This window comes from Phacochoerus africanus, chromosome 10, assembly GCF_016906955.1.
Source record: "Phacochoerus africanus isolate WHEZ1 chromosome 10, ROS_Pafr_v1, whole genome shotgun sequence".
Classification (NCBI taxonomy): domain Eukaryota; kingdom Metazoa; phylum Chordata; class Mammalia; order Artiodactyla; family Suidae; genus Phacochoerus; species Phacochoerus africanus.
The window spans coordinates 2,848,340-2,874,580 of NC_062553.1; the positions used below are offsets into that span (position 1 = coordinate 2,848,340).

The 26,241-nt window shown below is 61.7% G+C and overlaps 1 protein-coding gene across 3 annotated transcripts in view; it reads right to left on the reverse strand.

Annotated features, from left to right (window-relative positions):
• Window positions 1–288: 288 nt before the first annotated feature.
• SH3TC1 (SH3 domain and tetratricopeptide repeats 1) overlaps window positions 289–26,241 on the reverse strand; it is a 37,947-nt gene continuing 11,994 nt past the window's right edge. For 2 of the 3 annotated variants that reach the window (XM_047798198.1, XM_047798197.1), the window contains exons 3-18: window positions 22,642–22,716; window positions 20,438–20,565; window positions 19,147–19,252; window positions 18,195–18,341; window positions 17,387–17,576; window positions 16,662–16,738; window positions 15,631–15,826; window positions 13,444–13,577; window positions 12,491–12,532; window positions 9,840–11,501; window positions 7,083–7,263; window positions 5,888–6,038; window positions 4,675–4,797; window positions 3,924–4,074; window positions 2,801–2,997; window positions 289–657 (exon numbers count right to left, since the gene is read on the reverse strand). In XM_047798198.1, coding sequence (XP_047654154.1) covers window positions 400–657; window positions 2,801–2,997; window positions 3,924–4,074; window positions 4,675–4,797; window positions 5,888–6,038; window positions 7,083–7,263; window positions 9,840–11,501; window positions 12,491–12,532; window positions 13,444–13,577; window positions 15,631–15,826; window positions 16,662–16,738; window positions 17,387–17,576; window positions 18,195–18,341; window positions 19,147–19,252; window positions 20,438–20,565; window positions 22,642–22,716 — 3,818 coding nt within the window. In that variant the 3' untranslated portion in view covers window positions 289–399. Of the gene's footprint in view, window positions 658–825; window positions 2,998–3,923; window positions 4,075–4,674; window positions 4,798–5,887; window positions 6,039–7,082; window positions 7,264–9,839; window positions 11,502–12,490; window positions 12,533–13,443; window positions 13,578–15,630; window positions 15,827–16,661; window positions 16,739–17,386; window positions 17,577–18,194; window positions 18,342–19,146; window positions 19,253–20,437; window positions 20,566–22,641; window positions 22,717–26,241 lie in introns of all 3 variants that reach the window. The other variant, XR_007137419.1, reaches the window with a different exon arrangement.

Genomic DNA, 26,241 nt, shown 5'->3' on the forward strand with positions numbered 1-26,241 from the left:
CGCAGGGCGGTTTGTGGGTCAAAGGCAGAGCGCGGTGCCGGGGCCGTGGTGAGGACCCAGGGACAGAGAAGGAGCCCGGGGCGGGGGGGGGGCGTCTCCCCTTTGACGGCTTTGGGGGGGAGGCACTCTGAGTGACCAGCTGGGGGACCTGGCCTGGGGCTGTTGGATTCCCAGGCCTGCCTGCTCATACCCGGAGGGGCAGGGGTGCAGCAGCAGGTGGCCCCCAGGGACCTGATGCCCAGATCTCCCCAGGAGGCAGCCCATGGAGGGAAGCCTGCCGAGCCCAGGTTTCTGCAAAAATATTTATTACTATCTGACCCCTGCCCTCATGCCTCCTCTTCCCAGGAGGCGCGTCCCGCTGGAAACACAGGCACAGAAGGAGACCACGGCTCTCAGGGCTCAGGGCGGGGGCCCGGGGACCAGCCAGGGTGCCCGCCCGCAGCACCGCCCAGGGGCCAGGTGGCCCCGGCGGATGTTGAGCTCGGTGGCAAAGGTCCGGGCCTTCTGGTAGAAGAACAGGGACTTCTCGCGGTCCAGGAGGAAGTTGTGGTAGATGGCGGCCAGGCGCGTATAGATCTTCATCTGTGCCTTCTTGTTGCCCAGGTCCACGGCTGCCGCCAGGGCCAGCTGGTAGTACCCGGCCGCGTCCAGCGGGTCCTGGAGGGGAGATGGCGTGTGACCGATGGGAGAGCTCCGCCCAGGGGGACAGTGGGGCTCTCCGAGCGGTGTCCCCAAAGGCTGCACCCCACCTGCTACAGGTGGAGACCCAGGCTTGGCACCCAAACCTGTCGTATTCCCAGCCCCACCCTTCGAGCTGGGACACACCAGGCACAGGCTGAAGACGGCCCAGTTTCAGAGACACCCGTCAAGGATGGAGCGAGTCCCCTAGGGTCCTGTCTGGCCCTCTTTCTCCTCCCATCCCTGGTTCCACGCAGGGGAGTCTGCACTGCACGCAGGGCCCGAGGGGACCCCTCTCCCTCCTGGCCACGGGGAGGAGGGTGTGAGGTCGGGGAGTTGCAAGGCGCCTGCGAGGTGAAGGCAGAGCGGTCACGGTCAAGGTCATGGCGAGGCTGAGGGCAGGAAAGGCCCGGGAGGCCTTTGGGAAGGAAGCGGAGTTCTCTGCCCCTTTGACCCCAGGCGCCTGCCCGGCCAAGGGAACTTTGTCTCAGCTGTAGCCCTGCCCTTTCCTTCCACTCCAGGGGTGACAGGAGGCGAGACTGGCGCCCGTGCCAGGGTCAGGGGTGAGGGAGCATTCGGTCTGGCCTTGATCAGACACCTGGGCCTGGAGCTGACCCCAGGCTCTGCCCCAACCCCACCCCACCCCCATCTTGGGCGAGTATGCCCACATCCTCAGCCTCAAGTTTCCCCTTCTTGTTTTGAGCTGAAGAAGCTCACGCAGCTCACTGACCAGCTGCGGTCGTGTCGGTGTGGCCCCAGCCTCAGACGACCCGGGCAGAGGGCTCTGGGCATAGAGAGCTCAGGCAAGGTCAGCCCAGCCCTGCTTCACACCCAGGCTCCCAGCCCCGTGCAGGGAGAGGGGGGCACAGATTCGGGGAGTGAGCAGGGTGGCAGGGCTCCAGAGGCACAGGGTCGGGGTCTCAGTCCTATGCCCACAAGGTCCCAGGACTGAAGCCCACCCCCACCTCCCCGCACTGCTCCCAATCCTACCCCAATGGGCCGACCATGCCTGACCTCAGTCCCCGCCCCCCCAGCTCTGTGCTGTGCGGGCACCAGCTCTTCAAAGCATTTAAAGAGCCAACCACACAAATCCTGGACACACAGAGCCTCAACCGTACCGAGCCTGGGCAGCATGGGACCTGCACAGAACAGAGCCTGGAAAGCACAGAGCTTGGACAGCACAGGGTCTGGGGCTCAGCTGTGGGGGTCACCAATGCCCATGGGACCCCCCCCCCCAGCACTGCCTTGCTGAGACTTCACAGAAGGCTGCACTGACTAATTATGACCAACTGTCGCCAGGGAGCAGCCAGGCCAGTGATGGAGTGTGGGGGGGTCTTCCCCCGGCGCCCCAGCTCCTGGATGCCATCTGTGGGCGGGGGTGGAGAACTCAGTCCCTGGGCTGGGGCACCCTCATTCCTCAACTGACACAAAGCAGGATGCTGTGCAGGTGCAATGCCAGACCTGGAGTGGGGGTGATGGGGCATCTGCCTGGGGCCGGGGGAAGGGGGGTGAGGAAGAGGAGGGAGCCTCAGCCCTTGAGGGCGTCCACTGCGGGGCCCAGAGATGGAAGGAAAAGAGGCCCCAGCTCCCACCCCCGAGACTCCGACAGCTGGGGGCCCAGCCAGGGGCTTGAGTGACGTCCCTGCGATAAACGCCAGGCAGGTCACACCCCATCCGGGATCCCAGTTTCCCTCTCTGTGACATGAGATGAGCCAGACCCGTCTCCATCCAGGTGTCATGAGGCTTCCTGTCTGGAAGACTGGCGGGCTTCCTGGAGGAGGTGCCAGAGTTCGGGTTGCACCTTGCAACGTGGGCCTCCAAGAACAGTGACCACCCTTTCCCTGCCCGAGGCGTCTCTTTAGCCCCCTCCCACGTGGGTCACTCCTGCTCGACTGTCTAGACGTAGCTTTGCAGGCACCTCCTCCAGGGCGCCCTGCAGACTACTCTCCAGTTAGTCCTTCACCCAAAGGCTGCCAACATCTATTCGCATGTCAGCCTCCCCCGCGGACCCGGCGTGCGGGCTCAGCCGGGTCCACCGCGTCGCCTGCTCCTCCCAGGGCCAGAGCTTCGGGAGACCGCGGGGCTGGAGCCACCCCCACCCGGGCCGTGCCCACAGCGCCACCTTGAGGTCATAGAAAATGATGTCGCCCAGCGCCAGGTACACCTTCACGTAGTACAGCGTCTCGTCGTCAAACTCCAGCGGCGAGGAGCAGAGCGAGAGCGCCTTGAGGTAGAAGTGCTCGGCCAGCTCGCCTTGGCCCAGCCGGTGGTGCAGGGCGGCCAGCCGGTGGTAGGCCACTCGCTCGTTCAGTCGGTCCCCTGGGGACGCAGGGAGGACAGTGAGGACCCGGCTGTGGGGCCGGGGGTGGGGGGGGGGGGCTCGGGCCAGCCGGGAGCTCCGGGGACAGCGCCCTCTCAAAGCTCCAGCCTGACCCTCCCCGTCCCCAGACCCTCGCCCGTCTGTGAAGGGGGCCTAATAGCGCCCGGTCCGGCTCAGGGATGCGACAGGCGTGGACCAGGATGCCCCCGCTCCGGGCCTACGCAGAGCCGCCCAGAGGGGACCTCTGGCTACTGTTTTGACCCCGCGAACTACAGTCCCGCGGTCTGTGCACCTGCAGGCACCAGGGCTCCCAGTCGATGTGCAGACACAACCTTCGGCCCCCCTGCTGTCTTGTCAGCAGCCCCCACCCTGTCGTCACGGAGTACCCAGGCCCCGCTGTCTGCAGGACACTGGCCGAGGCACACCCTGCTGTGGACCTACTGTGTGCCCGGCCCTCTTGGGCTCTGAGTCTTGGGGAGACAGACGGCCCGGAGCAGCATATGGTGGACAGAGGGATGCGGGGCCTGAAGGGACGGCTTTCTGGAAACATGACTGGGAGTCGGCCGGCTGGAGGACAGCAGGGGTGGCTGGGAGCGGGGACGGAAGAACAGGAGGGGACAGCATGCAGAAAGACACAGGGCGGCCCCGCCTGGCGGGTTCAGGGGTGTCCGGGGTGTAGGCCCACCTTGTGGTCAGCAGGGAGGGAGCAGCAGAGCGGGTGATGGAAGTCCACCCGCGGCCAGCGTGGCACTTCCAGAGACCCCGGGAAGAGCGGGCTTTATGCTGCCCTCCCAGCCTGCCCAGCCCACAGGACAGGCGGCCTGCGGCCCCCAGGACCCACAGCCACGCTCAGCCATCTTCCGCCTTCTGCTCCCGCCCTCAGACCCCGGAGATGGAGCCCCGGTGTGGCCAGAGGGTGGCTTACCCAGGGTGATGCTGAGCGCCAGGGCCGTGTGGGCGAACTCCAGGCCCTCCTGAGGCACCTCCATCTCTGCCAGCAGTGCCACCAGCTTGTTGCACAGCCGCAGCTCCGCCTCCTGGTTCCCTGTGGTCGTGGCCAGGGGCAGCGCCCGGTCCTGTGAGCACAGGTGGATGGGTCAGGCCAACCCAGAACTGGTACCCTCGGCAATGCCCCATGTCTCCCCATCCCACGGGAGCTTTACGCAGCTCTGCCCTGAGAAAGGTCGGCTCAGTGGTTGTGACAACCCCAGGGCCCCTGGGCCGTGAACAAGGGGCTGCATCGCACAGCCCCAGACCAGCCCTGCTCCTCCTGGGCGACGAGACCTTGACCAGGGCATCCAACACCCCGCTGGGCTCTAAAGATGCCACGTTCATCTGCACCCTGGGCTGAGCCATGCATGTGAGCTGGGCAAACAGCAGGGAGAAGCCCCAGGGAGGCACATGCGGACCTGGGCCCCGGTCTGGGCCCTGCCCTTGATGTGCTGTGTGACCTCAGTCGTGCCTCTGTGCCTCTCTGAGCCTGTTCCCTCATCTGCAAAATGGGGACAGGCCTTGAGGCCCAGGGTGACCGGATTTTTGGGATGCGTGCCCTCCTTCCTTCCCTCCCTGGGAGGTGCAGGGATCAGAGCATCCCCAGTGAAATCATGGGGGGGGGGGTCCTGCTTCCAGGAGGGAGGCCTCTGTCCACCACGCCTGTGCCCCTGAGGCCCTCTCACCCGGTAGAAGGACACGGCTTTCTCACGTTCCCAGGTCCCGTTGAAGAAGATGTCGCCAGCCGCCTCAAAGAGCTGCAGCCCCAGGCTGGGGTCCCCGGTGTACAGGGCTGCGTTCTGTGCCACCTGCGGGACACAGAAACTCTCAGGGGACCCACCGTGCCTGGCAGGGGGCCAAGTCCACTGGGGGGGCGTCACAGCCACCTCTCGGCCGCCCGAGACCCCTCGATTGCAGCGACAGCGGGGGCCCTTTCCCCTCACTCTCAGTACCTGTGCGTCGGGGCCCTCGTCCCGGGTGAAAGTCGGTAATCAAGCCCTGTGTCCTGAGAGGAGGCCTTTCCAGCCAAGGCCCTAGGGGCCTGCAGCTATGGGCTGGGGAGGCGCTTGGGACGGAGCTCAGAGCCCGCCTCCGAATCCCGCTGGCCACGCAGACCACGGCCTTCTCCGCTCAGCTTCACCAGGGGCTCCCGCACCCTGACCCCCCGGCCCCACCACCTTCCTCCCGAGCCCTCGGCAACACCTGACCACACACCCACTTGTCTCTCCCGCCGGAGGATGGAGCTGTCATCCAGGCCTTTGCATGTGCCTGGCGCATGGTAGGTGCTCAGCAAACACGTTTGAGGGAGTGACCGAGCGGCCGAGCCCTGGCCCCCAGTCCAGCCACACCCCCTGCACCTCCGGGCTTTGCCCCTGAGAGCCCCAATGCAGAAGCAGCCCTGCCCAGGTGGGCACTGCCCCCTGCCATGCCGCTCAAACAGCCCCCGTGACCCCAGGCCGACCTGAGCTCACCCTTCGGCTCCTTTCTGTGCGCAGCCCCCACCCTGGCTGGTTTTGTTCCCTGAGGAGGCTGCCCGCCTCAGCTGCACGCTCCCAATCTGGGGGGGCCTGGGCGCCTGGCCCAGGGGACGCCTGCAGCAGGTGCTCAGAAAGGAGAAACCCACAGGGCTCAGGGCCCCCTCGATGCGCCGCAGATCACGTCGCGTTTGAGAAAAAGCGCCTCAAACGGAGCTCATGAGATGCTTGTGGTTTCTAAGGAGCGATGCCACCTGCGGCTGACTGGAGGTCTGTGTGCCGGCCGAGGGCTCATTGGCACACTTACGGGGCGCTTGCTGTGTACCAGCACGGAGGTGGGTGTGTGGGGGCACGCGCCCCTGCCCTGAGCCCAGACGGTGATGATGGGAGATGCTGGGGGGAGGGGGCCCGGCCCCGCGCGCACCTGGATATACAGGTCCACCAGCTCGTTCTGCTGCAGGATGTAGTAGATCTTCCCCGCCTGCAGCCAGGCCTGCGCCTCCTTGTCCTTCTGCTGGAGATCAATGAACACCCCCAGGCTGCGCTTGGTATAGTCCAGCGCCGACTTGTAGGCCCTGCAATTAGGCGCGACCGTCAGAGCAGCACGTGGAATGGACCGGGCCCTCCCTGGGACTGGTCTGGCCACGGTGGGCTTGGAACAGCGGGAGCAGGAACAGAGCTGGTGCTGCCCAGGCCGGTGGGGGCGGGGGCGGGATGGCATCGGATGAACACCTGCCAGCAAAGAGGACAGAAGCCCCGGGGAGGGAAACGGGGACCACGGGCTGGGCGTCTCTGCCTCACTTCCCCAAACACAGGCCCACGTGCCTCCAGACACAGCTGGGATTGTGGCCGCGGAGCAGGAGTTAGAGTTTGTCCAGACGGGAGGTTCTCACACGGAGTGGGCATCAGAACCACCCAGGGGGCTGTTCAAAGGCAGGACGCAGGTGGCTCAGGAAGTCTGGAGCCAGGCCTGGGAGTGTGCATCTCCCCCAAGCTCCAGGGGGTGTGGACGTTGCCGGGCCAGGGGCCCCACTTTGAGGAGCATGGATCTAGGGTGCTGGCGAATTGGTCCTGCCGGGAAACCAAGGCCCGAGGATGAGGGGCGGAGGCCAAGACTGGCCCATCTCCCCAGTCCTGGGGACCCTGGTTCCCTCCCCTGCTCTCAGGGACCCCACCTGGAGGGGTGTAATGAGACTCTGGTGGCCTATGAGCTGTGTGGCCTGGCTGTTTGTCACCCATCCTCATCCAGGATGCTCCAGGCAGGCGCGCACAGCACAGGCAGCCCTGAAACCCTGCCCTGGGGAGGCAGGGGGTGCAGCCAGCTGCCTCTGTGGGTGAGACCCCTCCAGGCACACATGGCTGCAGTCCTTGCGTCCAAGGAGACAGCCGAGAACCACGCAACCTGGCCCAGAGCTGGCCCAGTGGACGAAACCAGGGCAGCCAGGGGCCAGCTTCCAGAAGCCACCCTGGCAGGACAAACGGCCCAGAACCCAGGCTCTGCCCTTCCTGGGGACGAGACCAGGCTGCTGGCTCGGGGCCCGTCTGCCACCGAGGAGGAGCTGTCCTGGACGGTGGTCCAGCGTCCTCCCCGCCCTCCCCGCCCCCAGGCCGGCCCTCACCGCTCGGTGCCCAGGGACAGGTAGAGCTGGCTGATGGTCTCCAGGAGCTGCCCCTCCAGGGCCTTGTCGGCCACCCTGCGGGCCAGCGAGAGCTGGAACTCATGGTAGACGACACACTGGGCCTCGCTGGGCATGACTGTGCTGTAGAAGTGACACAGCCGCTGGACGGCCTGCAGCTGGCCTGGCGGAGACAAAAGGAAGAGGCCCCATCATGCATCGCAGAGACGTTTGCTGGGTCAGAGGTCCCCTGCTCTGTGCCTGCCTCTGTGAGCTGGGGTCATCGCACTGGGGTCAGCCTGGGTGTCCTGCTCAAGGTCACACAGCCAGCGAGCAGCCTGTGCAAAGGTCCTGGGGTGAGGGAACCAGGCAGGGAGGTGCAAAGTGACATCCCCAGATCTGAGGGAACAGGCAGGGCATGTCACGAGTGCCCAAGAGACAGCACCAACCACTTGTCTATTCCCTAGGCCGGGTGGTTCTGGCCAGGCTCTCCCACATTTGGACACCGTTTCTGCTCCACGAAGCTCCTCCCGGCCAGACAGCAGCTGTTCTCACACTGAGTTGACCAGGCAGGGAGCACTGATGCCCCCAGGATGCAGACGGGTGCGCCGAGGCCAAAGCCGAGTACCAAGTCTGGGGCCTCCGGCACCAGCATCCCGGGGCCCATGCGCCTTCGTGAAGCCAGGCTCCAAGCCCACAGCCCTACTTTCCTCTGCTAAAACCAGAGGGCCGGGAACAAGGGAAGAGAAGGATGAACAACCTGGCAACCAACCAACCCTAACAGGCCCCAGAGCACACGCCCCCGGAACAGCAGAAGCCACGTTCTTCTCGGGCCCCCTGGACAGACCAGGGGCGGGATCGCAAAATTATTCCCCATCAACGTGAAAGCACTGACATCGCAGGAGCACGGTCTCCAGCTACAGTGAAAGGACATCAGATATCAGCAACAGAAGGGAGTCTGGGAAATTCACACATCTGTAGAAATAAACAGCATGTTCCTAAATAACCAGGGGGGCAAGGAGGAAGTCACGGCAGAAACCAGGTGTTTGAGCTGAGGGAGCATCAGCCTACAACTGACCACAACCCAGGGATGCAGAAAAGGGCAGGGGATGCAGAGGGGGCAGGGGATGCAGAAGGGGCAGGGGATGCAGAGAGGGCAGGAGATGGAGAGGGGGCAGGGGATGCAGAAGGGGCAGGGGATGCAGAGGGGGCAGGAGATGCAGAGGGGGCAGGGGATGCAGAGAGGGCAGGGCTTAGAGGGGCTTCACTGCTAGAAATGCTGATGTTTAAAAAAGGATAAAGATTTCCAACAAAAAACCTAAATGCCTCCCCTTAAGAAACTAGAAAAAGAAAAGTTAACAAACCAAAAGAAGGGAAAACAAAAGTTTGGGCAGAAATGATAAAATAATAAACTAAAGAGTAGAAAAACCATAAAGTCAATGAAACCGAATGATGGTTCTTTGAAAAGATTAACAAAATTACCACTCTTAGCTAGACTGATCAAGAAAAAACAGAAAGAAGATGGAAATGACGAAAATCAGGCGTGAAAGAGGAGACATTACTACAGACCTCTCGGAAGTAAAGGGGATCCTATGAACAGGTGTAAGTGACCAACAAATTTGATCTCTAGATGAAACAGATAAATCCTACAAGGACACAAACTACTGAAATGCATGAAAAAAGGAGCCAGAACAAGCCCTGGGTGACCCTTGGGTGTCACCCCCTGCCTTTAGTCTCCTTACCGTCCAATGTGGGGCAGGGGAAACAATGAGACCCGGTGGGTCCCCCAGCTCAGCTCTCCCTGGTCTGAATCCTCCCGTGCCCGGGGTGGTGGGGGTGGTCACAGGAGGTGTCTGAGAGGCCCGTGGGGACCACAGGCCATTGGTGAGCACTGCCAAGGACCTGCCCGAGGTCACGGGGTGGGGACCCATCTCTTGATTCCTCCTAGAGGTCTAGACAGTCCTCTTCCTGCCTCGGTGAGGGATCTACATCCTTCAATGGCTCCCTAGCACTCTTAGGAAAAGTACCAAACCACAGTCAGCCTCCTGGGCCCCTGCCCAGCTGCCACCTGATTCATTCCAGACTGTGTCTCCCTGCACAGCCCAGCTCACTCGCCCCAGGGCCTTTGCACAGGCCGCTCCTTTTGCCAGCCTTCCTTCTGTCCTCATCCCTCAGACCGAACAGACGCCCAGACCCATGAGGCAGAGCCTGGAGCTGCCACCAAGATGAGCACCGCCTCTGTGGCTCTCGTGACCTGGGTCTGTTTGCCCCGAGGGAAGACCACTCAGGTGTTGCCTGCAGGTGGAGCCCTGCAGAGCCTGGTGTACCCACACGGGCTGCTGCTGGATGCAACACTGCCCTGCATCTGTGCAGGGAGAGGCCCAGGAGGCAGCACAGCGAAAGCACCCAGCGTGTAGGGTCCACCGGCCCCTCGGCTGGGCTGGCCTGGCCTGGGCTACGTCCAGGGTCACCCACGGCCGGTTTCCCCGAGACGGCCAGGATTCCCGGCCTTGGGACTTTCAGTGCACAGAGCAGCAGGGTCCCGGGCAAATGGGGACGAGTGGGTGGCCCTGGTGACGTCGGGCCCGGCCTGGGAGGCTCTCGAGGAGCCTACAAGCATCTGCGGTTTCCACCGCTCAGCATGCTCAGCGGAAAAACCACCCCTCACCTCTGATCTGCAAACCCCAGGTGTGCTCTGAGCAGAGATGGAAAGAAAACTTGCTTCTTTCTTTCCAGGAAGCCAGGGTGCCCGACACTTACTCTCGAGATGGTCCCCCTCCACGGCCACCAGAAAGGCCCACTCGTAGTAGCACTTGCCCTGCCGCGCCAGGGCCCTGCGCGTGCACAGCTGGCCCAGCCGCAGGAGCACCTGCGTGAAGTCGGGGCCGCACTCGCCGCTGGGCAGCCGCGAGAAGAGCTTCACAGACTCCAGGAAGTAGTGCTGAGCCAGTCCACTGGCGCCCGCCTGCAGGCACAGGGCCCCGAAGTTGGCCAGGACCACGGCCTGGTTCCGCGCGTGGCCCAGGCGCCTGGCGACACGCAGGGCGTGGTAGTAGCCCTCGGCCGCCCGCCGGGTCCGGCCTGTCCTCTTCAGGGCGATGGCTGTCATGTTGGCAATCACCCCCTCCTGGTCCAGGGTGGCCGCCGCCGCCTCCAGGATGGACTCCAGGATGGCCAGGGCCAGCGGGCTTTGCCTGTGAAGCACGTGCAGCCAGGCGAGGGCTACCAGGTGGTCCACGACCCGGCGGCCGCCAGTCTGGGCATCCGTTTCCGCGGCCCGTGTCATGAGGGCGATGGCCCTGCCGTGCTGGCCGTGCTGGCTGTGCAGCCGGGCCAGGCTGGCATAGAGGGGGCCGTGCAGCGTCCGCTCTGGGGCCGAGGCCGGGGAGGCCAGCGCCTGCCTGAGGTAGTGGGCGAGCTGGGAGGGGAGGCGGTGGAGCCGGGGGCAGTTCTGCAGGACCAGGGCCGCGCTCCAGAGGGCACTGCCCAGCGAGCCCTGTGCCCGCAGCGAGGCCACCTTGACGCAGCCCAGCGCCAGGTGCGGCAGGCACTTGCGGCTGTAGGCGTCTGCCAGGAGCAGGTAGCAGTTCATGGGCCACGAGGCGCGCAGGGATGCCGAGGTCCCCAGCAGCAGCAGCAGCCGCTCCAGGAAGGGCAGGGCCTCCTCGGGCTGCTTGAGGCGGGTGTGGTGCTTGGCCAGCAGGAAGCAGGCCCGGGCCTCGGCCTGCAGGCTGTGGCCGCAGATGGCCCGCCGCAGGGCCAGCCTCAGGAGTCCCGCCTCGGCCTCGGTGCCAACGTGGCCAGGCGTCCCCAGCAGCAGGGCCAAGGCCTTGGGCACCAGCTGCTCACACTTCTCCCGGTTCTTCTGCCGCAGGTGGACAGAGGCCAGGTTGGTGTACAAGGCCACCGCCAGGAAGAGGTCACCGAAGCGGCCCCCCAGCGCCCCCAGGGCTTCCTCGAAGTACACCCGGGCCTGGGACAGCTTCAGCCGCCGCACGCACAGCCGTCCCAGGAGGAAGCAGAGCCTGGCGAGTGCCATGGGCAGCTCGGCCTTCTTGGCCGCCCCCCGGGCCTGGGCCAGGCGCCCGGCCAGCTCCTCCTCATCAGTGAAGCCACAGAACACTCTGCTCAGTCGTGGCAGGGAGAGGCTGTACAGGCCACGGAAGCGGGCCTCGAACCCGGGCGCGTCCAGGAACTGCAGCAGCGAGCCCAGGGCCTCCGGGTCGGCCCAGGTGTCCCCGGCGTCCAGGAGGAAGGAGGGCTCCTCGGTGTCCGGCGAGCTCGAACCACTGGATGCTCTATGGACGCCCCAGGACCCTGGCTCCTCGGGGAGGCCCTGGCAGGACTTGCATTGTTCTAGAACATTCTTCACCCTCTGCAGAGTCTCAGGCGGCTCTGGGTGCAGGCAGGGTGTGGACGTTTCTGCAAGTCAGCAAATCCCCCAGATGGATTAGGGTCTGATCCGAGTCATGCTGGGCCAGGGGCGTCTCTCCCCGAACAGCAGTGTCCCCACCGCCTCCCCCAAGGGGCTGCCCTGAGCATCTGAGGTTTGCGCGGAGCACCGAGGGCAGTGCTGGCCGTATGCGGGGCCACAGCAGATCTGGCTGCTGGGAGAACATGGAGCGGCTGACCAATCTTTTACCAAATGCTCCTCCTCTCTTGGTCCCACCTGCTCGGCCAGGGCCAGAATCCCCAGGAAACCATGAACAGCCAGGCAGAGCTACTGAGCAGCGTGGGCTCAGCAGCACCCACAGAACTGATAGCAGCAACCACGGTGGAGGACAGCGGCATCTGTGTCCACCTGTCCAGCTCTAGCACCGGGGCTAACCCAATAGGAAATATTGCAAAGAGCTCTCAGACCCCGGGCCTCCCTCTTCTTCTTGGCTGGTCTGGGAATCTGAGGGCAATGGTTACTAAAGGGTTAAAAAAAAGAGTGTGGTGAATCTGGGGACAAGGAGCTGCCCCCAGCTGCCCGCCTAGGGACTGTTGGCTTTGGATGGACTCAGGGCGCAGAGGCATGTCCAGCCTCTAGGAGCAAACAAGCTACATTTCCTGTTGGAAAAACACGGGCATGTGTTTGGAAGGAATAAACTGGGATCTAAAGACTCTTCTGTTTCAAGCTCCCTTGTAAAAAAATATATTCAAAACTGTCTGCTGGTCTGTAAAGGTTGGGCATTTTCAGAGTTAAGCGTGGTTGGAGCTCCCTTGTGGCTCAGTAGGTTAAGGATCCGTCACTGTCACTGCTTATCCAGCCCCCCCACGGGGCTGGCCTCCTCACTCACCAGCCCTTCCCCACAGGAGTGAGTCTGCCACCAGCACCCACCCATGCCTGGCTCTGTCCTTTGCCCGGAGCCACCCTGAGGCCCAGCCCCATGACCGGAGGGACCCTGAGCCGTGTGGGACGAACTTACGGAGTTCTTCCTGCTGCTCGAGCTCAGCATCTTCTGCTGTGTCTGGAAAGGGAGACAGGGAGCCATCACCCTTGGGCCAGTGAGCACCCTCTGGGTCCAGGGCCATGTCAGGTGGAGGTGGCCCCAGGATATGACAACCCTGACACCAGCTCTGGGCGGGGGGGGGGGAGCGAGGGGGTGGGGGCCTTGGCTGGGGGATGGGGGTTGCTGATGGAGAAGCCCCATCTTCCAGGATGGGCCCCCACCCCTGCACGACTCCATCCTCCCCAAGAGGCTGTCAGCTTCTACAACTCCCCTCTGGGAACAAAGGACACACACCCCACCACCACCATTCCGCTGGCTCTCCCAGGGATTAACCCCCCTCCTCATCCCACTGCCAGCACTGCTCCATGCCTCAGTTCCCGCCTCCTGAAAATGGGCTGACACTAACAGCCCACGCGTTGCCATAGAAACCAGAGGAGAGAAAGAGCAGTCAAAAGACACTGGAACGTGAAGTGCTGTCGACTACACAGCAGCTGATCTAAGAAGCGGGTGAGGTGGACAGAGTTGCTGCTGTGAACGGCAGATGCAGCCAGAACCGTCCAGCACTCTCCTGAATGACTGTCCAACCTCACCGAGCCCAGTGCCAATGAAACAAGGTTAACAGGTACCAGCAGCTCAGCCCTGTGGGAAAGCGGCTTAGCTCTGCATCCTTCATTGTTCGTCCCGGAACCTACCCCAAGAAAGCTGTCCTAAATCACTGGCTGTAGGGAGCTCCCTGGTGGCTCAGAAGGTGAAGTGTACTGCCTTGGCTCAGGTTGCTGCTGTGGTGCGGGTTTGCACCCTGGCCAGGGAACTCCCGCATCCCGCAGGTGCAGGAGAAAAAAAAACTGGGCCGTAGGGTGATGCTGCTGCAGCCATGCTGGGGGGGGGGGATGCGAGGAGCCGCGTCCCCACCCGCAGCCCCCACCTACCCAAGCTGTACACAGCACAGACGTCCTTGCCCGACACCCTGCTCAGGAGCTGCCTGGCGTCCTCCTCTGAAAAACGTCCTTCACTGCTGAAGAAAGACCTCTCCTCTTCATCAAGAAAAATCACATTTTCCAAGCTGGAAAAAAATAAAGCACACGTTAGATTGGAGGTTGCCAACGTACACGCATCACGCAAAGACCCTTTCCCATGTCCTCGTCTGCCAGCCAGCCACGGCACACCTACCCTGGGCCCAGTGGTGAAGACAGCAAGATAAAAACAAAATAGATCCTGCCCTCAGTGATGCTCCTTCTGGCTGAAGACAGATGCCCAGGAGCAGGAAAAGCTGTAACAGAGGCAGTGGGTCCCAGCATCCTGGGAAGGTGAGCTCCTAGACAGCCTTCAAAACCCTACCTCAAATGCCCCTTCCCCTGTGAGGCCGGCCAAGACGGCTGCAGGCAGACTCAATCCCTCCACACTGTAAGCTTCCAGACTATAAGCTTCCAGAGCCCCTCGCACAACCTCTGCCAGTACTCTTCCGACGTACTCAAGACAAACACAGAGCCCCAGAAAGTCAGAGAGAGGAAAAACAGGAAGAAACAGAGGGAAGGAAGGAGGAGGAGGGGCCCACTTCTGCTTACAGGATGAAATTACCAGGATAATGTGAAATATTCAAATGTACTCTGGAACTTGGAGCTGTTTTAGGAAGTTAAAGAAAATCAGGGAAGGAGTTCCTGTTGTGGCGCAGCGGAAACAAACCCGACTAGTAACCACGAGGTTGTGGGTTCGATCCTTGGCCTGGCTCAGTGGGTTAAGGATCCGGCCTTGCCATGAGCTGTGGTGTAGGTCGCAGACGTGGCTCGGATCCTGCATTGCTGTGGCTGTGGCTGTGGCGTGTGCCGGTGGCTATGGCTCCAATTCAACCCCTAGCCTGGGAACTTCCATATGCTGCGGGTGGGTGAGGCCCTAAAAAAACAAACACCCCCCCCCAAAAAAAAACAAAAAGAGAAAATCTCAGAGTACAAGTAAAACAGGCCTGTATTCCTCAAAAAATGTCAGGACAGAGAGATGGGAACTGTCTAAGATTAGGCGCGTGAGACTGAAGAGCCAGATAACCAGCAGCATGGGATCTGGAATTTTCTTTGTTTAGAGACGGAATTACTGGGAAAACCGGCGAAATCTGAATAAGGCCCTCAGATAACAGGCTGCTGCTGCTGTTAGTTTCCTGACTTTGAGAGTCGCACTGTGGTCAAGGCTGCTCTGATTTCAGAAACACGTGCTGCATTATCTAGAGGTTAAGGGACAGGTTTCCAACTCACTCCCAAGGAATCAAGAAGAAAAAAACATTTTTTAAAGAGGAGAAAGTAAATGTCATAAATTGCTAACATTGGAGTTCCCCTCGTGGCTCCACGGAAATGAACCCAACTAGCATCCACGAGGTCTCAGGTTCGATCCCTGGCCTCGCTCAGTGGGATAAGGATCTGGTGTTGCCGTGAGCTGTGGTACAGGCTGGCAGCTGTAGCTCTGATTTGACCCCTGGCCTGGGAACCTCCATGTGCCGCGAGTGTGGCCCTAAAAAGACAAAAGACAAAAAACAAAACAAAATAAAAGTTAAATTTAACTTTTCCCTAAGTCTGAAATAATGTCAAAATAAAATAAAAAAAGAATAGCCACTGGTTTGTTCATTAATCAAAAGAGGAAAACTCAGAGTTCCTGCTGTGGCTCGGCAGGTTGAGGGTTTGATCCCTGGCCTCGCCCAGTGGATTAAGGATCCGGTGTTGCTATGAGCTGTGGTGTAGGTCGCAGACACGGCTCAGATCCAGCGTTGCTGTGGCTGCAGCTGCAGCGGCTCTGATTCAAGCCCTATCCTGGAAACTTCCATATGCCGAGGGCGTGGCCCTAAAAGAGGAGAAAGGGAAAAAAAAAAAAAGGCCTTGGGTTTGTGGTGCTGTCCCCACAGCCCAGGACACTCGTGGACAACTTTGTGTCTCAGGGGCCAACCCCGAGCCCTCGGCAGGAGGGTCCAGACGGGGACTGCGGTCAGGCCCTGGGGACGGAGGTGGGGGCGATGACAAGGAGGGGTGGGAGGGGCAGGACACTGTCCCATGTGTCACCAGGGAAGCAGGTGGATGAGGCGGGGTCCCCAGAGGGCAGAGGGGTGGGCTCCGAAAGGGGGGCCCTCAGCCACTCACTCAGACGCTTGGCCCTGCACACGGATGAGACTTGTCCGCACAAACCCGACCTGGCCGGAGGCCGCGTGCCGGCCCACACACCACGGCAGCCCGGGCACCTGGGCACCCAGGATCTCGATGTGGTCGCCACCCTGGAAGGTCATCTCTTCGGGCGCGGAGCCCTGGCAGTCTGCCACGGCCGAGGCCATGCCCACGGCTGCAGAAAGGAGGTCACAGGTCAGCACCAGGGGCAGGGCCGGTGGGGACTGGGCGGGCAGGAGGGTGGCCCTCGGCCACACGGTCAGTGTCCCTGGCCAGGGAGTACGCTGCCCTGCTGAGGGCTCCATCCAGCACACGGCCAGGCCGGTGAGGTCCCGTGTAGATGACAGCTAGGTGGACCCCGTGAGGGGCTAAATGGCCACATGGTCCTCGGGGGGTGGGGGCTTTATCCCTCACTGAGGATAAGAAACCAGAGCCTGGACACAGTGACTAAGTCGGCCCAGGTGCCCCCCCTGCCCCCCCGAGGAAATACACCTGGAAAGGTCTTCCCGGGGGGCCTTACGTCCGCAGGACTGGGACACAGGCCACCCAGAGGCCAGCCAGGCCGGGGCACAGCAAAATGCCCTGGACCAGGAGCCCAAGCTGCTTTCCCAGAAGAAGACCCCGCCTCACACTGGTCCCTCAGTGCACACGGTGAACTCAGCCAGAGCCCCCCACCTCTGAGGGGCTTCCTGGGGTCTGATGCGCAGCCGGGGAGAGCAGGGGCTGAGGATGTGCTCTGTCGAATGGGGTGCGGCGGTCACACTCTAGAGGCAGAGGGACCAGACACCCCGGCCCGGCCCGGCCCGGCCTCGCCGTGGGCTGGGTGAGCCTGAAACAGCCAGCCGGCCTCTCTGAGCCTCTGTGATCACCCCATGAACTGGAGAGGTGTCTAGCCACCTCTTCTGCCTTGGAGAGGATTCAGGGCGAACTCAGACGCTTCCAGGATGCTGGTGTCCAGCCCTCCTCACCTGCCTCTTCCCCTGGGGAAGAAGGGCAGGGGGAATATTTACCCATCGGCTGGATGTCCGGCGTCACAGGTCCACCCGTGGAGTCATTGATGGGGTCCCAGGGCACCCGAAGGGCCCACCTGGAGTGGGGTGAGAGAGGATTTCAAATATGGGGCAGATTGAAACTCATGTTCAGCAGCCCCCAGGGACCTGAGCAAAATCCACGCCCCCACGCATGCACAGATGTACACACAGGCCCAGCCATGCCCCGAGGTCTGTGCCCCCAGGCCAGGTGCCGCCTGCCTGCCCTCCCTCAGGCTGGCATTCTTGAGGACACCCCTCCGTTATGCAGGGAGGTTGCTCAGCCACAGACCCCGAACACAAGGAAATCGAGTCTCTCTCTTTGCTTTGGCTGACGGGAAGCTCCAAGCCCAGTTTATGCTTGAGGATTAGCACAGGAGTGGGCGCTTATAGGCACCTGCCCTTGCCTCCCCAGGCTTTCCCTGCTTTGGTTCTAAATTGCACGGATCCCTGCGTGCTCCCTTACTCTGCGCTCAGGTTAGGCAGCTCTCTCCAGAGCTTTCCAGAATGAGCCAGAACACAAGGCCAGGGCCCCATGCTGCACACTCCTGGGCCATCTCATCCCAGGAACGCCTGGCCGGGGAGGTGTCAGTGTCCTGTCATGCAGGTGGCTCACACTGTCCCCACCCACTCGCCTTGGCCTGGGATGGACCAGGGCCCGGGAGAGTTTCCGAGAGGGAAGCAGAGAAACAAAGGTCGGTACCTACTGATGGAACGGAATCAAAGGCTCAGGAGTGGCCACTGCTGCCCCCTCCTCCGAGGATGTGCCCGGGCGGGGGGCCGATGAGTCCACTGTCTGGGCTGCCTCAGCATGGGGACCCGCTGCAGCCCGCCTGGGGGGCTGGGGGCCAGTGGCCACTCTCACGTGGTGGTCAGCACACAGGACAAAGAAGGGCCCTGCGAAGGGGCAGAGGGTGGTCACGCAGGTGACTGGACACAGGGCAGCTCTCGTTAGCAGGTGGGACCACCCGTTCCCCACGAGGCAGCACCTGCAGGGGTCCCCACTCCCACCCTCGGCCTCCCCAGGGGCCCAGACTCGGGGCTGGACCTGGCTGGAGTCCCTGCTCCACCTGGCCTTGCCCGGGAGCCTGGCTCGGGCTCACACTCCCTGGGCCTCAGTTTCCTCATCCGTGCAATGAGGGGCCAGGTGCGTGAGCCCAAGGGCCTTTCCTGCTTGGACCCCCACCAGCGAGTCAGCCACAGCCCGCCTCCTCTGTCCTCCTCTGGGAAGGACATGCAGCAGGAGGCTTGGAGCCCAACTCTGAGGCCACCGAGGCACCAGGAGCGACAGCCAGGTCAGGAACTTGATGGCGGGGGAGCGGAGTGGGTGTTGGAAAAAATCCCTTTTCTGTGACTTCCTTGGCGGTGGGGCGGGGGGGGACCAGGGTCTCTCTACTCTGCCCAAAGGCCCCTCAGGCTTCCTCGCCTCCAGAGCCTTCCTGCTGCCTGTGTCCCCAGGCGTCCCCTGTGCGGCGAGGAGTTGGCCCACGTCCCCGTCACCCACGCAGGGCCCACCTTCCTGCACGAGCAGGCTCTCGTGCGTCAGCCTCAAGGCCTCCTCGTCCACGTGGACTTGGATGGCTGTCTCCTCGTCCTCGTCCGGTGCCAGCAGCCAGAAGGTCTGGTCCACGAGCAGGTTCTCCAGGCAGTGAGGCGTGAAGCCTGGGGAGCAGACGGCCTGGTCACCAGTGGGCTCCGGACGGGGGCAGGGGAGCCCTCCTGGTCGGGGGCTGGCCAAGCCCTGCACCAACCAAGCCCCGGGGAGACGTCCACCTGCCCTTGAGGCTTCCCAGCAGCATCCACTACCCAGGCGGGCCACGGGTCTGACCATCCGGGCTGCCAGTGGACCAGCTGTGACCGTGGACAACCTGCCTGGGCCCTGGGAAGTGATTTCCTAGGACCGTTGGCCTCCTCTTGTATGAGATGGGGCAGGCTCATCCAAGGAGGGCAGTGTGTTGGGGGAGCTGGCACAGCCCTGCACGAGGCGCACAGGCAACTGTCACCCTGAGCCTAACTTCCCACTTCCTCGGTCCTCAGACGGGGTGTGGCCGCCAGGCCCCCAGGGAGAGGCACCAAGACCGCAAAGCCTCCCTCAGAACAGGGAGTCTTCGAGAAGGAACGTGCTGGATGTGCACGGCTGAGTCACTCTGCGGCCCAGCAGAAACGGACGCAACCCCGTAAAGCAACGAAAATAACAGTGAAAAATAAAATCAAATCAAAAGCACTTGGGTTGAGGCTGAAACAAAGGTTTGCTGGTCTGTGCTGCCCTTGGGGCCAAGTCTTGCCCACACCCCCGAGCCCCGGGCACCTGCAGCCCCGCCCATCACCTCCATCCTCCCGGAGAACAGGGGGGTGCCACGAACGAACCTAGTCTAGAGCCCTGATTGGTAACATAAAGTGTCTGGTGTGTGACAAGTCTCCTCAAGGGGCGACCCCATAACCGGTTCTGGGAGGGTCACCGCTTTACCAAGAGCATGGTAGGTGGAAAACTTCCAGATTTCTTCAAAAGTCTTAAACGTCACCACGATCCGATCCTGGTCGCTGTGGATGGACAGCAGCCTGGCGGACAGCTCCTTACGAGGAAGAGAGAGAAGTAAGAAACCATCCCCGTGTCCTTGGGGCACCTGCTCACCTGGAGGGTGGAGCTGCGCACACGTCGGAAACATCTCGCAGAAACAACCCTGGCGGGGACAGCAGGCCCCAGGCCGCTCCTCTTCTGCTCGCGAGCCCGCTGTGGCTCCCCAGGGCTGCTCCAGGCCCCGCTCCTCCCCACGGCAGGCACGGCCCCCACTCTCTGCACCTGCGCCCGCTTCCACTCCGCCCATCCCCAGTCCTACACACCAGGGACACCAGGTCCTGCCCCCGTGCACCCCAACCCCACCTCCCGTCCCTGCCGGCAGCCTCGACTTCAATCCTACGTCCAGCCTCCCCTCTCCTCTAATATGCAGCCCATGAACCCTCCTGGGGGGGGGGGGCTGGTGTGTCAAAAGGAACACCAGCTGACACTGACCAAGTGGGCAGGGGAGGGGCGCTCTCGGAGGCCTGACCCTCTGTAAGCGGCACAGCCAGGATTCCTCAGGGAGCCAGGACCTCCCTGCCTGGCATTGCAGGGGCCACCCCCGGGCAGGGCATGGTGCTGGGTGCGCCATGTCTGCTGTTCTAAGGTCCTCACAGCAGCTCTGGGCACTCATCCTTCTAAGCATCCCCAGTATGTGGCTGAGGAAGCTGCGTTCCAGTGGCTGAGGGGCCTCGGCCAAGGTCAGGCTGGGCAGAGTGCAAGGTCAGATGGTGACCCCAGGACCTCTGCTGTGGGGAGGCCCCCCAGCTCAGCCCCCTTCTCCACCGATGTCCTGCTGGCACGTCCTGGCGGGCCAGTCGTCAACAAATCAGGGGACAAGGTCCACCCACAGTCCTTTTTACTCCCTGTGGAGAGACTGAAAGTGTCCCTGCAGAAAGGGACTGGGCCATTTGGAATGTGGTGGCCCACATGTGGCTGGGGCTGCAGCGTGTGATGGGTGGTGCCCTGGAGCCAGACTTCCAGGAGAGCAGACGGGGACAAGTTACAGCGCCACCACCAGGCAAGGCCAGGGGTGGCCTCCCCCTCCCGTGGCCTTGGTCCCAGGAGGCCTGGGCATCGTTGCAGACAGACCCTCCTGCTGGGGCCACCGCCCTCTCCTCCCAGCAGTCCTTCTCCACCCCTCATAGTGTGGAGCCCCGGCCCCCGGGCCCACCCAGACCCCCAGAGAGGCCAGACTCACCCCCAGGGCGCGGGCCACCTCCCAGCTGTCGTTCTCCAGCAGGCGGAGCCGGCCCCGCAGGGCCCGCTGCAGGCCGGGGTCCGGGAGTCCGCTCTTCCTGCGCACGGCCAGCAGCTGCAGGGTCAGGTCTGGAAGAGGGCAGATCCAGGTGGGCAGCTTGGGAGGTGCTCCCCGCAAGCCCCCAGCCCACAGGCAGAGACGCGGGTTCACGCCCCACGTGCATGGCCTGTGCACACCTCGCACGGCGGCTCCTCTCCCTCCAGCCCCAGTGTCTTTCCTTGTAACTGGGCCACGTGTGACCCGCGTCTCACAGAGATGGGGGGAAGGGGACCGCGTCACAGCCACAGCTCAGAGCAGGCACTTAGCAAATGTTCCCGAGTCACCGTCACGGCGACCTCCAGCCAGAGCTCTCCCACCGCCAAGTTCCCAGAGCACCCCACCTCCAGCAGACACCGCGTGGGTCACCCAGAACTCCAGTCCCACCTCCTGAGATGCCTCACCCCACACCCCTCCAAAAAGACCCTCAGCCCCAGCCCTGCAGGCGGGGGAGCGACCCCTTCGTCCATCACACACCACCCAGGTCACCTGCAAAACCAGGCGGATCCCGCCGTGCTGGCCCCTCCCTACAGGTCTGCCGTGTCTGGGCCCTGACGTCCCTCCAGACAGTTCTCTGGCCCAGCCAGGGGGTCCCCTCCCGACCACCCTGCCTTTGCATGCCCACACCCCCAATCTCCCTAGATGTTTTTCCTGTGATGTCGTGTTTGCTCTCTGTGCCATCCTGCACGGTGGCCGCCAGCCACACGGGCCCTGAGGTCTAGAGGTGTGGACAGTGTAACTGAGGAGCCGGATTATTTTATTTAAGTTAAATTTAAACATAAATGGCCAATGTAGCTGCTGCACTAAATAGCACAGCTGCCGTGGTGGTTTCCCATCCCAGGGAGAATAAAACCCGAACGAACGCTTCCCACCTTTCTACAGCACCGCCCTGAGCCTCTGGCTTCCCACGCCCCCAACCTCTCCCTCCCTTCCAGCAGGTGGCAGCCTCTCTGCTGCCTTGAGTCCTCAGGACAACTCCCGACCCCTCCCTACTCTACCCCAGGGCCTTTGCACTCCCCGTATCTCCACCTAAAGCAGCCTCTCCCAGACCCACGCCTGGCTGGCTGCCTTATGATTCAGATCTCAGCTCAAACGCCCCCTGCCCAACCCACCCTTGTTCCCCGCCTCCTTGTCCCCCCCCCCAGAGGCCTGGCCACAGGGATCTCCAGAGGGTGAGCGGTTCCAAAGCTGGGGAGGGGAGAAAGGAAGGGGAAGGGAAGAAAGAGGGGAGCGCAGAAGGGAGGGAGAAGCCCCCCAGCCCGGCACCAGCCTCGGAACTTTCTAGCTAGGAGCCTGGAGCAAACAGCCCCCCCTTGGGGGCAGGGCCAGGGCAGAGCAGAGAGGAGACTTCTGGGAGGAATCAGACCCCTCCCCCCGAAGCCCCGCCCTGAATTTCCCAACTGGTTCTAAGACGGCCCCTCCGACTCCAGTAAGAGGATGGGGTTGTATTTTCAATCCTGAAATAATCTGCTTCATTGCTCAACCGTCCTGAGCCTCCCGAGTGACCACGGGCAGCACTGACCGCCCCAAGCAAACACTGGGGGAGGCAGCCTGGAGGCAAAGGCGAACCGCCCATGATGCTGGGGTATCCGCGTCCCCAGGGCTGGGGCTTGGCCGTGGGGTCTCTGGGGTAGGGGCTGCCTACTGCCCCTCCCCCCGCCCAGCCTGCCTCTCACCATCAGCGCCCTGTGGGAGCGCCCCCGGCCTGTCCTCAGAGCCCCTCCTTGGGGGCCCTCCCCAGGCCCTGGATGACAGGGTCTCACTTCCCCTGCCATGGCCTCCGGGGCCATGCCCCCTTCTGCGGGCAGATACAAATGCCGAGTCCAGGGAGGCGCTCTGCAGTGCAGGCCAGCCCCAGCCCTTGATCCCCGAGTGAAAACTCACAGAGTCCTGGGCCTACTCCTGACTCTGTACCAGAGCCTGGGCTCGAGACCGGGGCATCTGCATTCAACCAGCCCTCCTGCCCCCACGGTGCTCTGAAGGCCACGAGAGAGAAGCCTGGGTTAGATGTTCCTGAGTCAGAGGTCCAGGGGATGGGATGGGGACGCCCAGGGGTCCCACCTTCAGGTCCCAGCCCAGACCTAACCCTGCCACGGGGCCCTGGCTACCTGTGGGGTACGATCCCATCTGGCCAGGAGAGGGTCCGGCAGCCGGCTGAGAGGCACCAGGGCTGGGAGCTGCATCTGCAACCGAGGAGGAGAAGTTTCCGAGGAGGAGAAGTTTCCGGTAGTTAAGGCGCCAACCCCCCAGGTATTTCTGGAAGAAAGGCGTGTTCCCACCCTTCCAAACACCGCTCACACCCTCCCTCCAGGGTCACAGCGCCCAGCTAGGTGGGAGGCTGTGAGTTTCCTATGGTGCTGCAATGAATTACCCTGGCCTAGGGGCTTCTGAAACAGCACGGTGTTGTCTTGCTGCCCTGGGGTCTGAGCAGGGTCTCCAGGCCCGAATCACAGTGCAGCACCGCTTCCTTCTGGGGGATCCAGGCCAGAACCCATGTCCTGGCTTCTGCAGCTTCCAGAGATGCCCGCGTCCCCTGGGCCATGGCCCGTCCTCGTCTCAGAGCTGGCAGCGCAGCGTCTTCAGCCTCCCTCAGATTCTGAGGCCGGGATAACCTCCCCACGGCATGATCCTTAATCCCCTCCGCAAAGCGACTTTGCTGTAGGTGACATGTGTGTGCAGCGGGTCTGGGGGCTGGAGGGTGGCCTTGTTCGGGGGCCTTTATTCTGCTGACCATAGCGGGGAGGCGACGGCCCAGAAAAACCCGGGGTCTAGAGTAGACAAGGCTGCACCCTGATCCGGCCGCACCACTGGTGGGGGCGCCATGTGCCCTCCTGGCCCACTGAGGTCCCCCTCTCACCGCCTGGTGAGGCCGAGTGACACACCCCAAGTGCAGGCCCAGATGGGGCTCCCACAGCATCGGAGCAGAGGACAGGCTCTTGAACCCTGAGTGGCAGCTCCGTCCTCTTCTGGGCATCCCAGACCCGGCCCTCAGCCTCAAGAGCAGCTCCCAGTTTGCATATTTTTGATCCGAGACACCACCCACAACCCACCTCCCATCCCCCCGTCTCTGCCCTACTCGGTTTCCTCATCTGTAAAATGGGATGCGTGTCTGGGCATTTGGATCAAGGGGCATCTGGTTTTGAAACACCCGTGGTTCGGACAGAGGGCTGAATCTCAGCCACGACCCCGAGGATGCCCTGCTCAGAGCTGTGGGTACAGCACTGGCCTTGGACCACGGAGCCTCACAATCGGCTCACTTCTGCTCTCTCCCCACTGGCATCTGTCAGCCACCTACAGTGCACCAGCCCCATGCCCTGTGGTCACCTGCGTGGTCAGAGCCCCTCCCCAGGACTTGCTCGCTCTGCTTCCTGAGCCGGGGGCTCAGGAATGCCTGTCAAATCCACGCGAGCCTCCAGAGCCCAAGACTGGGCTTTAAACATCACCTTCCCACTGAGAAGCCAGGGCTCCTGGAGGAATGGCCGAGTCCAGGGCTGGAGCAGCGAGAGTGGAGATGCTGTGAGAGTCCTGGGCCCCAGCAAGGAGGGCTGCTCTCAGGACGATGGAGATGCCGCCCAAACCACATCTGAGGCCATCCGAGCCCAACACGTGATGACGGCACCTGACGCCGTCCAGAGAATGAAATAAAGCCCTCTGAGCCCACACTACGATGACCAAGCGGGTAGCTGGGGGAGGCTGCTCCTCCTCACCGTGGGAAGTCCATGAACATAGGAGGGACGCAGCCTTCGAAAGTCCCCAGTTAGCCACCGTCGGCAAGTCGGGATGTCAGCCAAGAGTCTCGCGGGAGGCAGCCTGTGCTTTGTGAGTTTGAAGATGAGCAGGGGAATCCCGCGGTCCCCAGGTATCGTCCCTCAGGCTCCGTGCTCAGGACAAAGGGGAGAGGGATGGCTTTGACAGGGATGGTCCCCTCAATCAAGTGATCGAGGTGAGGTGTGACCGTCACCAGGGACCGGACACGTGGACGTCGTGGCTTCCCGGGGGCGGCCCTGAGAGGGACACCACCCCTCCGGACATTTCTGCTCCAGGTACGCATCTGCAGCCCTGAAGAGACATCCGTGCCCAGCAGAGGGTCCTCCTCCACGTCGGGCAGCGGCTGGAGGTCTGATCGTCCCCATATCGTCCCTTTGTTAACCTGCCACCTCTCGCTCTCTTTCAGGCTTTTCCACCCGGCCTCCCCTTGCCTCAAGCCTGCGTTCCTTTCCCTTTATCCTGAAGACGTCTCGTGTGCGTCCTTAAGTTTCCTTCATTGGGGTCTTTGTCTAACTGCTCCTGCAAGTCTCAGCCAAAATTGTGGGCACGATGGAGCATTTAGCCTCGAGATGCAAACATAGCCCACGCTGCCTGGGACTCCAGCCTTGGGTTACTCCGTGGGATTTTAAAGAGCAAGGGGCGGGGAGGGAGAGAGAAAGGGATTGAGAGAGGGAGAGAGACAGGGAGAGGGAGAGGGAGAAGGAGGGAGATAGAGAGAGAAGGAGAGGCGAGGCTTCCATCCGCCCTCTCTGCCTTTGCAATTACCTATTCTGCCTGGGGTCTCAGGAACGGTCTGATCCAGCTGCAGACCTCCAGACTGGGTGTTGGGGTGGGGGAGGAGACTTTTTAAAATTCAAGCAGGAAAACTTTGAGCTCTCTGGTTCTGTCTGTCTTTAGGTAAAAATTAACCTGTAAAGGAGCTGTATTTAATTGGCTTAAAAGAAAGTGAATGCTTACATATACTCTCGAAATCTAAAAGAAACTCACCAGAGTTGGTCTGGGAAATCGTCCTGAACTGATGTCTGTATTATAGCTAGTTTAAGCTTGTGGGTTCAGTTAATACAAACCTGTCTTTAGAGCCATCAGCCTAAGGATAATACCCGCACTGTCTCTAGGGTTACCGAGAGTCAAAAAGCACATATTGTTTCTGTTATAAAATCAGTCGACCAGGAAACTAAGCTGGTCTGCTTAAATGTTTAAGCAAATGTAACTGAGGTAAGAGCTTCGGGGGTAAAAACTCTAGAGGAAGACATGTGTTGTGGAAATAGTCATCTAGAATAGTCTCTCCAAGTTTGGGTAACTTGAAACTCAGTTAAGTTAAATGCTAGGAATCCATGGACTCTCCTGACCATTTCAAATAGGGTGACAGACTGGGACATTCATGACCAATCAGGTCTAAATGTACCTACTCCTGTCTTATGAGAGAGAAACTGAAAATGCTTGATGCCGCCCCGAGCTGTGCTCTGCCAATCTGCAGAATGTGAGGTCACGGTTGCTTAGGGAAAGTAGGATGTGTGTTTTTAGGAAAGACGCTGTGCAGGTGGTGGTGCATTTTGCTAAAGGACAAAGGGTGATTTTGTCCCGGAGCTGGTTGTCTCTGGATGGGATAAGAATAGGGACCCAAGAACACAGACACAGAAAATTGCAAAAGGTTTGTAGAAAAGGAACACTGGGAAACAAGTCTTGCATGAGGTCAGGATTTTCTGTTGTTTTAATTTAATCTCTCTTTTTTTTTTTTGTCTTTTTGCCTTTTCTAGGGCCGCTCCCTTGGCATATGGAGGTTCCCAGGCTAGGGGTCAAATAGGAGTGGTAGCCGCCGGCCTATACCACAGCCACAGACACAGCCACAGCCATAGCCACTCGGGATCCGAGCCACATCTGCAACCTACACCACAGCTCACAGCAACCCTGGATCCTTAACCCACTGAGCAAGCCCAGGG